Raw genomic sequence first — 15447 nt, forward strand, 5'->3', positions numbered from 1 at the left:
TTTTACTTTTGTAGGAACATGTAGGTGAAGACCATGCACAGTCTTCTGAAAAATGAAAAAAAAAAAACACAAAAAAAACAACAAAAAAAATTAATGGTGAACCTTGCAAGGAACATCCAAGCCACTGAAATGCTGCAAATTGCTAATAAGAAAATAATTGTTGTTATTTTTATTTGATTTCTTATGTTTGAACCCTGCAACTTATGTGTGTTGCATTGAAAGATGATTATCTAGATTACATATTACATTTTCTTGAGTCCAATTCAGCTCTGTGGTAATTCTTAAGGGTATAGACTTGTAGTCTTTATTAAGTATGTTCCCTCCCCATCTATTCCTTGTTAATGACCATTGTTAGTCATTACCTGTGCACTTTATCCCATGTTTGGGATATGCTGTCATGACTGAGTTTCTCTTGATGCATTAAATGTTTTTGTTGTTTTTCAGACACTATTCAGACGAAAACTGATTAGCGCTTTTGGAGTACTGTTAGTTTAGTTATGTCATATTGAAAGTCACATATCAAAGTGCTGACTGTTAGACCAGATTTATATCTGATACATAGCTTCTAACTGGCAATATGATGTGTAATTTCCTTTGTAACTCTAATTGTGCAAATAGAGTATCAAGTCTATTGAGCACATTTATCCTCTCCAGTCCACATTTCTTTACATAGGATGTTTTCTACAGGAACCACAGAACTTAAACCTGTAGAACTGCAGAGCGCATTCAGCATACAAACACAATCACACCAGTCCAAAAGAAAAGGAAAAAAACACTGAGGCATTTTTCTCCATAAGGTCACCCTCACACTCCTCTGTGCTGGTGACACGACATCTACTTATCCTAGTCCTCCGATTGGTTGTGAGCAATTCATTACCAAAGTACACAGAGATATCATTTACTAAAGGGAGTTATTAAATGTGCCGCCTTCCCACACAGAACCCTTGCACTCTAAAGGTCACTCAGCCTGTGAAGTCAGTGTAATACAACACAGAATGAAGCCCATGCAGGTGTGTTTCGTACTTTTGCTAAGTGTGTGTGAGTGTGGAGCATTGGCTGAAAAAGACATGGAGCCGATCACAGAAGATAAAGGTGTGCTGGTACTGACCAAAAGCAACTTCGAATGGGCACTTATGCAACATAATCAGTTACTGGTGCAGTTTTGTGAGTATGTGTTGGGATTCTATATACCTTTCATAGAGAAGTGACACATGTATGAGATGCCATTTAAAAAAAAAGTGAAGAATACATTTTAGAAGTGTTACAGCTTTAAGGTAGGTCAGTGATGACAGTAATTATTTCAGTTATTCAAATAAAGTAGCTGTTTAACCTGTCTGATGCTATAATCCTGTTACACTGATTTGTTTGGCTATCTTGTATTCTGACTGTATGTTCTGATTAAAAAGACTTTGGAGTTAGTGTGCAATCATAATATAGTAATGGAATTAACTTAGAACAGAATTAGGGGAACTTCAAATATTTTAACAACTTGAATTAATTTTCACAAAAACCTCCCTTGACTGAAAGCAAGATTTTGAAACAATGTTTTAATTTTAATTTAGTGTAAAATGAACAGATTGAGATACTCTACTTTAAAGTGAAAGGTTACACAGTAAGAGGTGGCAAAAATAAATTATGGAATTTAGTGTTCTAAAACAAAAAGATGACAGACTGCTTTTATCACAAACAGAAGTTACACCATTATTTAAAAAGAATTTCAATGTCAGATTATGTAATGGCTCAGCTAGTTCCCTAATGTACTGACTAATTTTTGCACTTTCTGAAGATGCTCCTCTGTCTGGTGAGTCCCTTGGTTCAATTCTGGAATTTGCAAAGGTCGCCACTGACCTTAAGGAAACTACGTCCTCTGTAAATCTTGGTCAGGTTGATGTGTCCAAAGAGAAAGACCTTGCCAAGGAATTAAATGTTACCAGTGTTCCATCTTTGCGACTATATCTATCTGGAGACAAATATAACCCTGTTAACTGTCCAGGTAGGTTAAAATAACATTTGCACTCATTTTATTATTATGTGATTAACCATTATTGTGATGGTCTAACAGTTTTTCAACAGATTTTAGGGAATGATTCATTATTACTAAAAATCATTTAAACATTATTGGGATTTGACAGGTATATGAAGGAAACATTCAGGGGCTGTTGAATTTCTATAACGTAAAAAAAGCAAACCAAAAAGCAATGGAAAAATGTTACATTAATATCCATTTTTAATGTAGGTTGAGACATTATGTTCATTTAAGTATATATTTTCTAATATTACTGTGCAATTTTAAGGTATTTATATGTGGCAATTACTTCCTGATTTATAAATGGAGTAGATAAGAGTGGCTGAATGGATATGGCAGCATCGGTTCATCTTTAGCAAGCACCAGGACATTTTCTGGCTTCATTTCAAATGGTTTGTCACAGACGAGCAGGTCTAGTTCAGTGTTGGCATCATTTATATAGTAACAAGCAAATAAAACAAAAAAAGATGTGGTTAGATCTGTATAGATGAACAAAGCATGAACAGTCCATTTACAGTAGACGTGCCAGTAATCACCATGCAGCTCTGGAAGTTTTATCTCTAGCAGCATAACTAAAAGGGAAGGCCAGAAGGTGACCACAGTCCTGAGGGATCTCTAAGACATTGCATTCCACCCATGTTATTGGCATAAACCTGAGTCAACACATGAATTGGCTGGACTACAGCACCTCAGATTAACAGAAAACTCTATGTCCGAGAGCACCAGGCTTTGCTCCTTCATATATAGGCAGATAATCAAAGGCTTGAGTAAATACGTAAGTCTTTAACCTAGATTTAAAAATTGGGAGTGTTTCCAAGTCCCAAATTAAAACTGGAATGTCATCAAAATCATAAAACCAGCTATGGCTGTGATAAACCATGGAGAATGACATGTGTAACTTGCCCACAGAACCAGTAAAGAGAACACTCTTACTGTCCAAAGATTCTATATAGACAGATTGATAGACAGATGTTGCTTGCAATTTATTTTACCAAGCCTCCAGATTTTTTCTAAATTCAGTAACAATTTTCATACAAAAAATGGCAGTAATATTATATCTTTCTGTGATAAGCACAGAAAATATTTGATAAGTACTAAACGGATATGTTTGTGATTTTTGTTTGTCTTAATTAACAATGGCAATAACTCTTGGAGTACTGTAAATGAAATAGATATTTATCAATACAGCAACTTAGTTTCACTAGCTAAATACAAATATTGTATTCTGGCCTAGCTCTGAAGACCTCCACCTCTATCCTAACGTGGCTAAGAAGAAGAGAGGGCCAGAGTGCTGACCTCATCACTGATCTCAGCCAATTAGAGAGCTTTGTTGCAGAAGATGATGTGGTGGTCCTTGGATTATTTAAGGTGAGATCCTATGTTTATTCTGAGCATCATAGACTTACATATTTTAACGATATTGACCATTGTGTTTGTGTATGTAGGATGTTGATAAGGGTGTAGTAAAAGTATTTTACGACGTGGCAGCTGATGTTGCAGACCTGCCCTTTGTAGTGACAGGAAGCAAAGAGATCTTCAGCAAGTACAATATAACTGATGAATCAGTTGTCCTTCTCAGAAAGGTAAGACAACCTGAGAAAGTCTATTGTATGGTAAATAAAAATATGATTTAGGCTACTGAGTCAAAACCTTAATGGTAAAAAGACCCAAGTAATCCCCTTGCTTTGCAAAAAGTAAAGAACCTGCTGTGTGAATATGTACTTTATTTATGCAAAGATAAATGATGCATTGTAAATCTGTACCATATGTAACCTTGATGTTCATGTGTGCTGTTGGCTCAGTCAAAAATTGCAGAACAATTTGAGATCACAAGCCAAACAATAAAAGAGGATGTCATTCACTTCATCAGAATGTATGAGATGTCTCTAGTGACTGAGTACAATGGCAAGGTAACTGTTCTTAAGTGGGTCCTAAATATCCCTTTAAACATCTTAATTTCAAAAACTAAGCATGGTTTCCTAAGTCTCAGCTTCTCTCTTTGCTTATCCTCAGACATCAGGAAAGATCCTGAACTCTCTGTTGCAGAATCACATGGTTCTGTTTATTGATAAGACTGAGAAAGGATTCAGACAAATATATCGCACCTTCAAAAGCACAGCAAAGCAGTTTAGAGGCGTGGTAGGTTCTATCGCACTTCTAGGTGAAGACACTATGCTGTACATTGAGGATATAAACTAGGTATCTGAATATATCCAAAGTGCAAAAAATGACAGACAACGCCTGTTTTATTTTATTACTAAATAAACTCTTGCTTTAGGTTTTGGAAATGGATTTGACTGTCTATGTTTTAAATTAGTTTAACTGTCGATTCTTTGATGCCTGTTAATGAAAACCTGTTTTGTAACATTATCAAAGAGGCTTTTTACCATTTGTAAATGTAACATTTGCATTTTGCTTGATTTTGCATTTTAACAGCCTATTTTCAATGTAGGTTTTGTTTGTACTAATCGACACTGGCGAGCCCCGGAATGGACGTATCATGGAGTACTTCCATGTGAGGAGGGAAGATGCTCCACTTGTCCGCATGGTTAACTTGACAGACAGCTTCCAATATCAGTTACCTTCCGACCAACTGGATGCACAAACTCTTACTGATTTCTGCCAGAGCTATTTACAGGGGAAAGCCAAGGTGAGTGCAGCATGCACTGTTCCTATATTTTATACTCTTTCATGCAGATTGCATTATGTACATATACTGTATGTATATGCACATATGTCTGTGTTGTATAGCCAAAGCTACAAAGTGAGCCGATCCCTGATGGCTGGGATAAGCAGCCAGTGAAGGAGTTGGTGGGGATGAACTTTGAGAGAGTTGCCTTCAACCCAGACAAGAACGTCCTAGTCCTCTTCTGTAGGTGCCATTATCCATCTTGGTGGAGGCCAGTATGGTGTATGCTGAGTAAATGAAATAGGTGTCTGAATAAAATCAAAGTGCAACTGGCAAGATAGTTTCATAGCTGCATGGACAAGTAAGTTTGTATTAATATAACTGCTGTACCCATGTTCTAACAAGCTATGTGACATTTCAGAATGTTTGTCATCCAGCAGAACTTTGCTTAGTTATACAATATTACTATTCATTTTCAGTATTTAATTTGTAGTAACAATTGGAAGACCAACTTAAAATCAACCACACCACCTTTATTGAAATTCATATCTGTCTTTGTACAGATGCCCCTTGGTGCCCTGAGAGCCAGATGCTATTTATTTTGTGGGAAGAGCTTGCAGAGCACTACAGTGACAGTGGAGATGTGGTAGTTTCCAGAATTGACATAACTGCAAATGATGTACATATTCGCATGACAGACAGATACCCAACCATTAAACTATTTCCTGCAGTGTACGATGAAAGGGTGAGAAATAGTCATTTGTTAACTCATTAAACATGATATAACCATATTTGTGCCCAAATTAAATTTATTAATTTATACCATGTTGTGGTACTAAAAATGAGCATTTGAAATGTGCATTTAGCTTTATTTTAGAAGTAGCGTAGCATAAGATCAGTAGTTTTACACTATATGACATGTACATGAAATGGATAGCCATGTTTGTAGTTCCACAATATGTGGTGTTGTTCTGTTGAAGGTGGTGTCATACTCTGGCCAAAAGAAGCTGGAACCAATAGTTGAGTTTGTAAGTGTAGAAAGAGTGCGTGCCCAGAAGGACAAAGCCAAGGTCAGACATTTCTCTTTCTTTTTTTCCCTCTTTCATACACTCAAACATAACTAGATTAATTTGTTTCATTTAATATTTTGCATTTGTGTGTATCTGTATTAATCTTGTAGGAAGAAGTAGAGAGGAAGAAATATCTGGATCAACAGAAATCTATAGCCAAAGAAGAGCTATAAACATTTGTGCAAACACACACACACACACACACACACACACACACACACACACACACACACACACAGATGCATCCAAAATGGAAACACTTGTCTATCTAAATACCATCTAAGTGTTCTGTAGTCTGAAAGTCCAAGCAAATTAAAATTTTAATTTTAAAATCATCATAATTAAAACATTAGAAAATTAATTATTTTACAACAATAATAATTGACTGATTTGGGTTGTCCTATTATTTGTTATACTCATGGCTTCTGTATGTAATTCATAGTTTGTATTGGAAACTATGTTTATATGACATGGACAGCTGAATTGTGACTGAAGAGATAAGAGACATATGTCTGTACAAGGAAAGGGCTAACAAAGGGATGAAACAGTGAAATGTTTATCAAAAACAGATAAAATCTCAAATTCACTTTTTACAGATTCTTATATGATCACATGCAAAGAATGCAAAATGGTGTTTCTTGTAAAAGCAATGCTCACATGAGCTGAAAATATAGTTTATGATCTAAATAATTTCTGCATGGGATGTAGTGACAGAAAAACATGGATGATAAAAAAAAAACCATAATGCTATTATTATAAGTTAATGAACTGATGAGTTCCTATTTACTGTTAGTTTGTGTACTGTTGGAATCATACTGTATCACAACATAAAATTTATAGTTTAATTCTGCCTATATTTTATTAGCTTGTGCCAGTTAGTTCATGATTCGGCATTTCAGCATTATTTGCAGCTTTACTGATTTTTTTTTCTTTGCAAATTTGGGAGGCCAAAAGCAAAATTGGTCATTAAGTCTACCACATCTCCTACATCACCTCCACCATTTATTGGACAGTTTGCTGTTTGTTGTTCAAATGTAGGAAATTGCACTTTTATAATATTTTACATAATTTCTTTAATAGTGGTTCTTATGGAGGAAAACCTAATAGTTTAAAGCCTGGAAGTGGATGGTAAACCTGTTGATTTTTACACACGCTGATATACCTATGCAGTGCATGCCAGTGCATTCATTAGGCCAAAGGGTATCCCTATGTACTCATAGTGGTGTAAGGGTGTAATGATTGCTGTTTTCCAGTGATTTATTAGGAACACTTGAGCCACTACATGTATGTCTACCTAAATGACATTTGCATCTACAATAGACTCTCCAGTCCAAAGATTCTCCTGAAGAACCTACACCACTTTACTGTACCAAGAATAGCAAAAATAAAATATAAGGATTAGTTCTCCCAAAATTAGTTTTAAATGTAAACTCTGTAGTGAAGATAGATTACAAATTATTCCCCTGATGAAAGTTTGATCGGGTCAAAGGAGGGGGGGGGGGTACAACTCTCTCCCACCCTCAGGCCACAGACCAGACCTAGACCTAGGCTGTGAACTTGAGCAATAAAGCAATAAATGGCATAGCTATCAAGATGGCCTGGCTTCTTACCCTCAATCCCCTCTCCTTAGGCATCATAAACACATGGAGGGGAGGGCGAAAAGCTTACCAGCCTGGTTGCATTTCAAGAAACCAAGACCATAAATTCCATTAGACACAAATCTCTACCATGGCAAGTAACTTTTAACAGATACATAATGATGTCAAATGATAACCAACCAGTAAAGTATGGTGATGTTTGCTCCTGTTATTTTATAAGTATCTGTTGTCAAATTATTCATTACTTGTTTCTCATTAGTTTTCATTATTCACCCAGATTATTTCATCTCTGTTGCTTACCTCATGCATATTGTAAAAAAATTGTTACTCACTCCTAGTTGTTTACCAGAAATCCTATATGGTCCAATTAGACAATATATTAAACTTAATGGTTTGTAACTTCTCAAAATTAGGAAAGTAATTAAATTGATTATCCAACTGCTCTACCCCTCCCAGGGTTGGTTTACAAACATCATTCTAAGACCAGGTGACAGAAATGGATAGGAATATATGATTTTCTTTATTTTTCTCTAATCCTTCATTTAGGGTAGCAAAGTGGACCATTAGGGATCTCGCTCTAACTTCTCTCTGTGGCTGGATGCCAATATAACAAAACTGACAATACAAAAGAAACACCACCTCTAACTACACTTCAGAAGACAGCAATAAAATACAATCTTACACTAACTTCCTGACAATAAAAAAAGAGAATAACCCCAATCCCAAACAAAAAGGAACCACACCCTACAATCAGTAACTATATACATAAACATGTACTCTAACACACGAATCATAATTATAAAATGAATACAGTAGGACAATACAAGTGAAACCCATTGTATGCTTACACACATATCTAAACATACACAAACACAAGCTGACTAAGGATAACAAAAAAAAAAACAGCCAAAACTACAAAAAACAAACAAACAAATTGTACACTAAGGCAAATTACGCGAAGTTAGGATTACACTAGCGTGATCTTGGGCAAACTGCTGTCTTGTCCCAGCAGGGACATTATATAGGTCACAGCAATCACTTAAGGCAGGACAGAGCCAGTAAGGCAGGGGCACAGCAAGACTCAAATCCCAAACTGGACCAGAAGCACCCTACAGTAGTCCAGGAGAGTAACCTCCTTAAGTGTGAGACCTGTTGGAGAACAAAACAGCATACCTTTACACAAATACAGCTCCCGAACTGCTTCATCTTAAGGACAGATACTACAGGCTTCCTCCTGTAGTGTTTTTAACAGTGTCAACCTTGGAATAATTCGTCGTCAGACGCTATTTACACCGTGGCTTGTGACCTTCACCTTCTGTGAACGATATCCCTAGACCTGGATAAATCCTTCAATTAAGGAGCCTAAATTGTCGTTGCTCTACTGCACAGCTGTCAGTTAACCACTCCTCACTACTGCAACTCCCTAGAACTACAGACTGTCCTGTTTCTTCTGTGCAGATGAAGTTAGCATTTTTTAACATTCGCTCACTGAGCAACAAAGCAACACTTATTGCAGACATCATACTGGACATCATGTTGCTGTCTGAAACCACTAACAACAGTTTATTACATTGTTGGTGAATATTACTATTAGTTTTACATAAGCAGAGTAAATCGCATGCAAAGAGAAATTTGGCTTATTAAAACTAACTTAGCTAGCTTGTTAATTGCTTGCTAGCTAAAACCAGTTCATTAACTAACTAGCTAGTTTAATCCATTTATTGGCATTGCATACAACATCTCTCTCAAAATGTTTTGTTTTAATTTGGCTTGTTTTGTTTAACATGTACAAAAATTGTTTGGCCTTTTTTTGGTTGGTAATATTTTTGTACATAAAACTAATATACTAAAAATATATATCATTATTTGCTAGAACTTCATGAGTATATGACTAAATCTTGCAAAATCAAAGACATAATGAAATGAATTGTAAATTTTGGATGATAGATGATTCATATATTCATAATTATATTGCTAAGTAACTCACAAATTGTGAAAATATTTTATAATATTTTGTAACGTTTTCTATATATATTAAACAGAAATGTAATCATTTTCTGAATGGAGTAATATATGGATAAATTCTTTGCACTTTTTAAATTTTATTCAAATATGGGTTAAGAATGGGATTCAAATAAATATACTGAGTTTTCTAACCTTTTACATAATTGATTGAGTGGTTGCTGGGGGACCCAGGGTGTGTGTGTGTGTGTGCGTGCGCGCACCAAGTGTGGATATATCTGAACTCAGTTTTTACATTAATTGTTGTCTCCCCCATTCATTTCTAATGAACGGAAATTTTTGACCTGGAACATTAAGAGTGTACAAAAGTTGAATAAAACTCACAAAATTGTATACAAATCAATACAATTTATTTTGTGTGTTCAAATCCTCTTTCTGGACAAAGTCAAGGAATCTTAGGTCAATCTGAACAAATTAACTATAATTTTCAGAGATAAAAATTTTAAATTGGTCAAATTTGACCTGAACACAATATAAAGGTTAAAGTATTAAATATTCAGTGTTACAATTCAGATGTATGTATTGGGTAATTGTTATATAGGCATATGACAACTTTAACAAGTAATTGTATATCCTAGATGTTACTTGTTTTTTTTGTGTTTTTTTTTAATAGAACAAAAAAAAAACTTGTTCTGTATAACATACACTGTATAAGTACATTTTTAATAATACAAAATAAATTAACTTAATTTGTTAAATATTCTATTGAATGGACTGTACAAATTACATGGTAGTTGTGGGATAATTGTGGTTGTAAAACTTTATGTATAGCAGTCATTCTTGGGTTTTTACATGTATCATGTTTTCATTTCAAGGGAAAAAATATTTACTAGGATCTATTATTTCAAATAAAAAAGGTTGCCAGTATTGTAGCAGATGAATTATAGTATTAACTATTATAACAGATATTATGTATCTTAATCAATTTGCTATATTGTAATAGGGAAGCCATATTAATATAAAATATTAATATTAAGGTAAAAATATTTACAATTGGTAATGTACATGAAATACTTAATGAACTATAAAGTTTACTTGATAAAGTGCTTGCATATAAGGGGTTGCTTGCAGTGCTGAATTCCTGCCAGTAGAGGGAAGCCAATCGCTACCAATCAGTAATCAAAAGAATCATCAGCAGGTGATCTCCTGTGTATAAGGGATTCACAAAGAGTGGTGTTTGCAAAGTTTTGGTGGTATGCTGTTAGTAGCATTGCTAGTGTATAACGCAAGTAAAAGATATTTAACAAGGCTCCCCCCCTTATCAGTTTTATTTAGGGACATTTTTGTTTGATTGCTTGTTAGTTTGTTTTCTTGGGGGGTACCCCACTTTTATTTTTTTTTTCCTCTCTGCTTCTGTCATGGTGGAGAGATTTTCTTTTACACTGTGAATAATGGCTATATGAAATACTGGTTTTTGTTTGTTTGTTTTTTTAAGTTTACTGCATTTCAATGTGGGATCCATTGCATCCTTTCCAAGGGTTGTTGCTCTATTACAATATAAATTTAACTAGACATGTAATGAAACATACTAGTTTAAATAGCACTTCTTACACCAGCCATTGTCACAAAGCAGCTTTACACGTGTCTGATTCCAAGCCCCCCAGTGAGCAATTCAAGGGTGACTGTGGCAAGAAAAATCTCCCTGGGGTATGAGGCAGAAGCCTTGAGGACACAAGATTCAAAAGGAGGGACTCATTCTCCTCTGGCTGACAAAAAATATGATGACCAAAATATAAACAAGAAGGAACAGAGAGTAGGTAGCATGAGGGAGAGAAATAAAGCAAACAAGTAATGGATATCTATTCTGGTTTTGTAGAAGTTTATTTATTTTCTTTGAATTTTACTCAGTTGGCTATTGTCCTGTTTTTGTCTTGCCGTGAAGATTCACACTACTCTCTCACACCTGGGACTCTTTCATACACCTAAGGATTGGTTAGACATAGGCACCAGAATCCCAAGCCTGCCCCAAACAGAGTGCCAACACCTGGCAGATCCTCCACTGGGCAATAACCTTGTTTTGAAGCAAGAAAGACCAGAGCAGCTCTAGCATCACCACCACCTGCAGCACTGGAGGACAGATGGCGTGACACCTCAGAGGAAGACGAGCAGCTATCACCATTGCAGTTTCACCCCAGTAGGATCCCAGGAATTCACCTGGATTTTTCCAGCTGTTTTTCAGCCAAAAAGTGCTCCTGACCCTAAACAACACCAAAAGAGATGAAGCACAGAGAAAATAGAAGGGCATGATGAGGCTATGGACTGATAATTCTGAAGAAATGCTTCACTTTATTAGCATCTTTTATCTTGGGCTGTTGAAGCCTTCAGCTATTCGGGACCTGTGGAGGAAGTATCACTTTGCACAGCCTCCCATTTTCCTCCGTCTGTGGCTGGAAAGCGGTATGAGGCCATCAGTGCATACTTGCATATGAGTGACCCAGCGACAGATGCCATCAATGATAAGCTTGGGTATGATGGTCCCTTCCATCTCAAGCCACTCCTTTTGGAAATGGACTGAGCTTTGATGCTGTGGTCAACCTGATTCATGTTCCTTCTCTGGGCTCTGGATACATGGTGTATGTGGACAATTTCTATACTAGTTCGTTGCTATTCTGTCATTGGGGCTTGTGGAACCATGCAGGAGAATAGGACAGGTTCAAGACATATGCCAATGCCCTGCCAAAAAAAGCTGCCTGTGGCGACATGCAATGGATCAAGGATGGCCTTTTGCTGTTTGTGAAGTGGAGGGGGGACATGAGATGTCAAGTGCTCCACTGTCCAGAAAGCATACAGTGGGAAATCTGCGCAGCAACGGGTCAGAAGTAAAAGTGGCACCTGGTCCACCCAACAGATCACTGTACCAGGCAATCTAAGTTCGAGTGCCTTTCTATACTTCAGAAGGCTTTCCTTCCATGCAAAGCTGGAAGACTACAAGTTTAGTGTGGCACCGTTTTTATGTTCTATTTAACTTTGTGAGTGTGTTTTAACTTTGAAATGTAATCATTTATACTAAGGTATTAAGTTGTCCTTTTAATTTATTAATTTTTTTATTCTTATGTGAAGCAACATTTTTGAGTGTGCAGCGAAATACTAATTCTACAGGTCCCCCTACCAGGCGCTTTACATTAGCCTCAGAGCAGTCTACTGCTAGGATGTGCCACCCCTAGCTATGCCCTCTGTTACTTTTATTTATTTATTTATTTATTTATTTGCTTTGGCCACTTACACTTTTTATTCATCCTCTTTCATGTCTAGTTGCTCATGCGAGAGCTGATGTTTGACAACATCCAAGACCTCCACATCCTCCGTGCTGTCCAGATACCTCGTATCAAAGATGGTGGCTTTTTTAAGGAAGCCTTGGATTTTAGGTGGGCTGTATTTGTCAATACTCTGTATGTTTCCCTCTTTTGCTGTCAGTGCAATGTATTTGGTGTCTGGTGATTTTTTAAAATTTCACCTTTTAAGAATTGAACAGTTTATCTGAATGAAGGACAGAAATATATGGAATACATGATTTAAATGTAAAACAAAGCTAGGCTAATCAGGAAGGGACACATGGAGGCAAAATCATGACAACAAAGAGAATAAGAACATGGGCAAGAGACTGTCTAAATTCAGCTGTAACTCGCTGATGGCAACCATGGCATGACGGCATTTAATATTTTTGTAGAAGATCTTCTCCAGTTTCTTGAGACACAGCCACTCTGTCTGAGATGTGTACCTTCAACTCAATGTAATCCTCCTGACAAAACATAATACATAAGGCAGTTGATTCCTGAAATAACATTTATATGGCCACCCACATACAGACAAGGCTACATTCTGTAACCCACCAGGTAGACCTAGGCCTGGAGGCTAGCAACAAGGCCGGAGCCAAGGTTCAAAAATGGAGGTCGAGCTGTGAGGGTTTTGGTCAAAATTATGCGTGTAGAAAGAGACCTGTTTCTATTTACAAGAAACGCAGTTTATTCCTCTCTTCCTTGTGATGCAAAGGTAAATTGCATGGATTTATACTCCTCACATTAAATGTTCTTTGAGACTTTGCTAGGCATGATTCTTATGTGGATATGAGTAGTCATGTCACCTCCCTGTCTTCAGTTGCGATTGACACGGGTTATCATGTCTGCTGTTTTGTTTCAATGTTTTTATTAATATCTTTGTGATAATACAATGTAGGAATAATCTTCAAATATTTTCTGTATATGTAGAATGTGCCCTTTTCAACTGAGTTGATTTTAATAAGAGTTAAGAGTCTGAGAGGTTGGATATAGAGATTAGATATTGGTTGAGATGATGACATTTGCCTCTCACCATGTGATTGTTTTATCCATCTAATCACTACGTGCTTGATGAATTTGTAACTTTACATGAAACTAAATAAATTAAAAACAGTTTTGAAATCACTAAGGAATTACCCTTCACGTTGGAAACATTTCCTTCCTCATTCAATTTACAACTAGCTAGCTAGCTAAAATGTGCAAATAGTTTACAGCAATGATTTTGGTAAATGGTGACAACGGTAACAGATTTAGAGACTGAGGGGTTTGATTTCCTTTTAAAAATAAGAGAACAATGGCTAAATGAATGCTATTTTACACTTCTCACTTGGGCAGTGATGGCTCAGTGGTTAAGGTAATTGTAATCAGAAGGCTGCTGGCTCATGCCTCACCACTGCCAAATTGCCCCTGAGCAAGACCATTCATCCTCAATTGCTCAGGTTGTGCTCGGCCATAAGTGTAAGTCGCTTTGGATAAAAGCGTCAGCTAATAAGGGTAGGGCTTTTTGTGGGTGAAAGTAAGCTAGTGTAGTGAATGGATGGATATGTTGAATGGATATGTTTTGACCATACTGAATACTGGCCTGTGTAGCTGATGCTTCTATTTGCCATATTTTGATTATAGTTGTAATGCTCATTTCTCACTTGCACACATGAAGCTTGATATTTTTGATATTCTATGAGCCTTCGCCTTGATATGTAATATAAAGCCACATTGTTCAGTCACATTTCTTCTTTCCTGCCAAGATTTGGTGAATGTAGTGTTATCACTTTTTTTCTCAGTACACAATTGATCAAAATGTTGTTTTAAACATGATCACATTTCTATACTACTTTTATTCATATTTAACTTTTGTCACACTTGCCCCATTATTTTATATATATATATATATATATATATATATATATATATATATATATATATATAATTAATTAATATATTAATATAATCTCACCTCTGCAGAGCTAAGTGAGCAGATCAGTGCAACTAAATGAGCAAGGGTATCTCAGTGCTTAAGGTACTTGACTTGTAGTCGGAAGGTTGCTGGTTCAAGCCCCACCCCTGCTAAGCTGCCACTGTTGGGCCCCTGAGCAAGGCCCTTAGCCCTCCATTGCTCAAGTTGTACTCAGACATAATTGTAAGTGGCTTTGGATAAGTGTCAGCTAAATGCCATAAATGAACATGGCTAGCTTCATATTCACACATTTAAAAGCAAGCTTAAATTGCTAGATAACACTAGCTGTTTTCCCCTCAGATAGGAAACAGCTTGGTTGGTAGGTAGCTAATTAACTAGCTTAGTTATTAGCCAGCAAAGTGTTCAAGTAAGGTGGGAACTCTGGACTGAACTAGTAGTGTAATTTCAATTATTTTCTCAAGTAAGAGAAAATAAGCTAACTATGCAAGCTGCTGTAACCAACTTCTATAACATCACAGCTGTCACTCAGCTAGGTTACCTAACCATCTTGCTAGATAAACAGCTTCAGTTTCATTTCTTTCATATTTTAAACAGAACGGTAATCATCTTGAATATTAGAAAATTGTTTTTTATTCTAAGTCAGTAATTGTTTGAAAGCTATCATTGCTAGATAAGATAAACTGGACAGTTACCTCAAAACACATACTGTGTGTTTTTGTGTGTATGCCAGCAATCAGGCTCATTTTAGGGTGTAATTTTTGGTTAAACATTCATTGGCCTATTTGATTTTATATTGGTTATAAAACCAGTGTTCAATAACAATGTGTAAGCAGTTGCCTCAAATATTAATATGAATCAATGTTTTTTATCAAATAGGCAATCACAATACATTAACCCACTAATCTACAGGCT

General features: G+C 36.2%; 1 protein-coding gene across 1 annotated transcript; it reads left to right on the forward strand.

Annotated features, from left to right (window-relative positions):
- The first annotated feature begins 995 nt into the window (after positions 1-995).
- zgc:136472 (protein disulfide-isomerase) lies at positions 996-5898 on the forward strand. The gene is made up of 11 exons (XM_027006194.2): positions 996-1164; positions 1787-1993; positions 3261-3394; positions 3472-3609; positions 3829-3936; positions 4040-4165; positions 4479-4676; positions 4778-4898; positions 5219-5400; positions 5636-5725; positions 5836-5898. Exons 1-11 carry the CDS (start codon positions 996-998, stop codon positions 5896-5898), a joined length of 1536 nt encoding a protein of 511 aa, XP_026861995.2.
- Positions 5899-15447: the final 9549 nt, after the last annotated feature.

The sequence above is a fragment of the Electrophorus electricus genome, chromosome 18 (assembly GCF_041902795.1).
Source record: "Electrophorus electricus isolate QZ-2024a chromosome 18, ASM4190279v1, whole genome shotgun sequence".
Classification (NCBI taxonomy): domain Eukaryota; kingdom Metazoa; phylum Chordata; class Actinopteri; order Gymnotiformes; family Gymnotidae; genus Electrophorus; species Electrophorus electricus.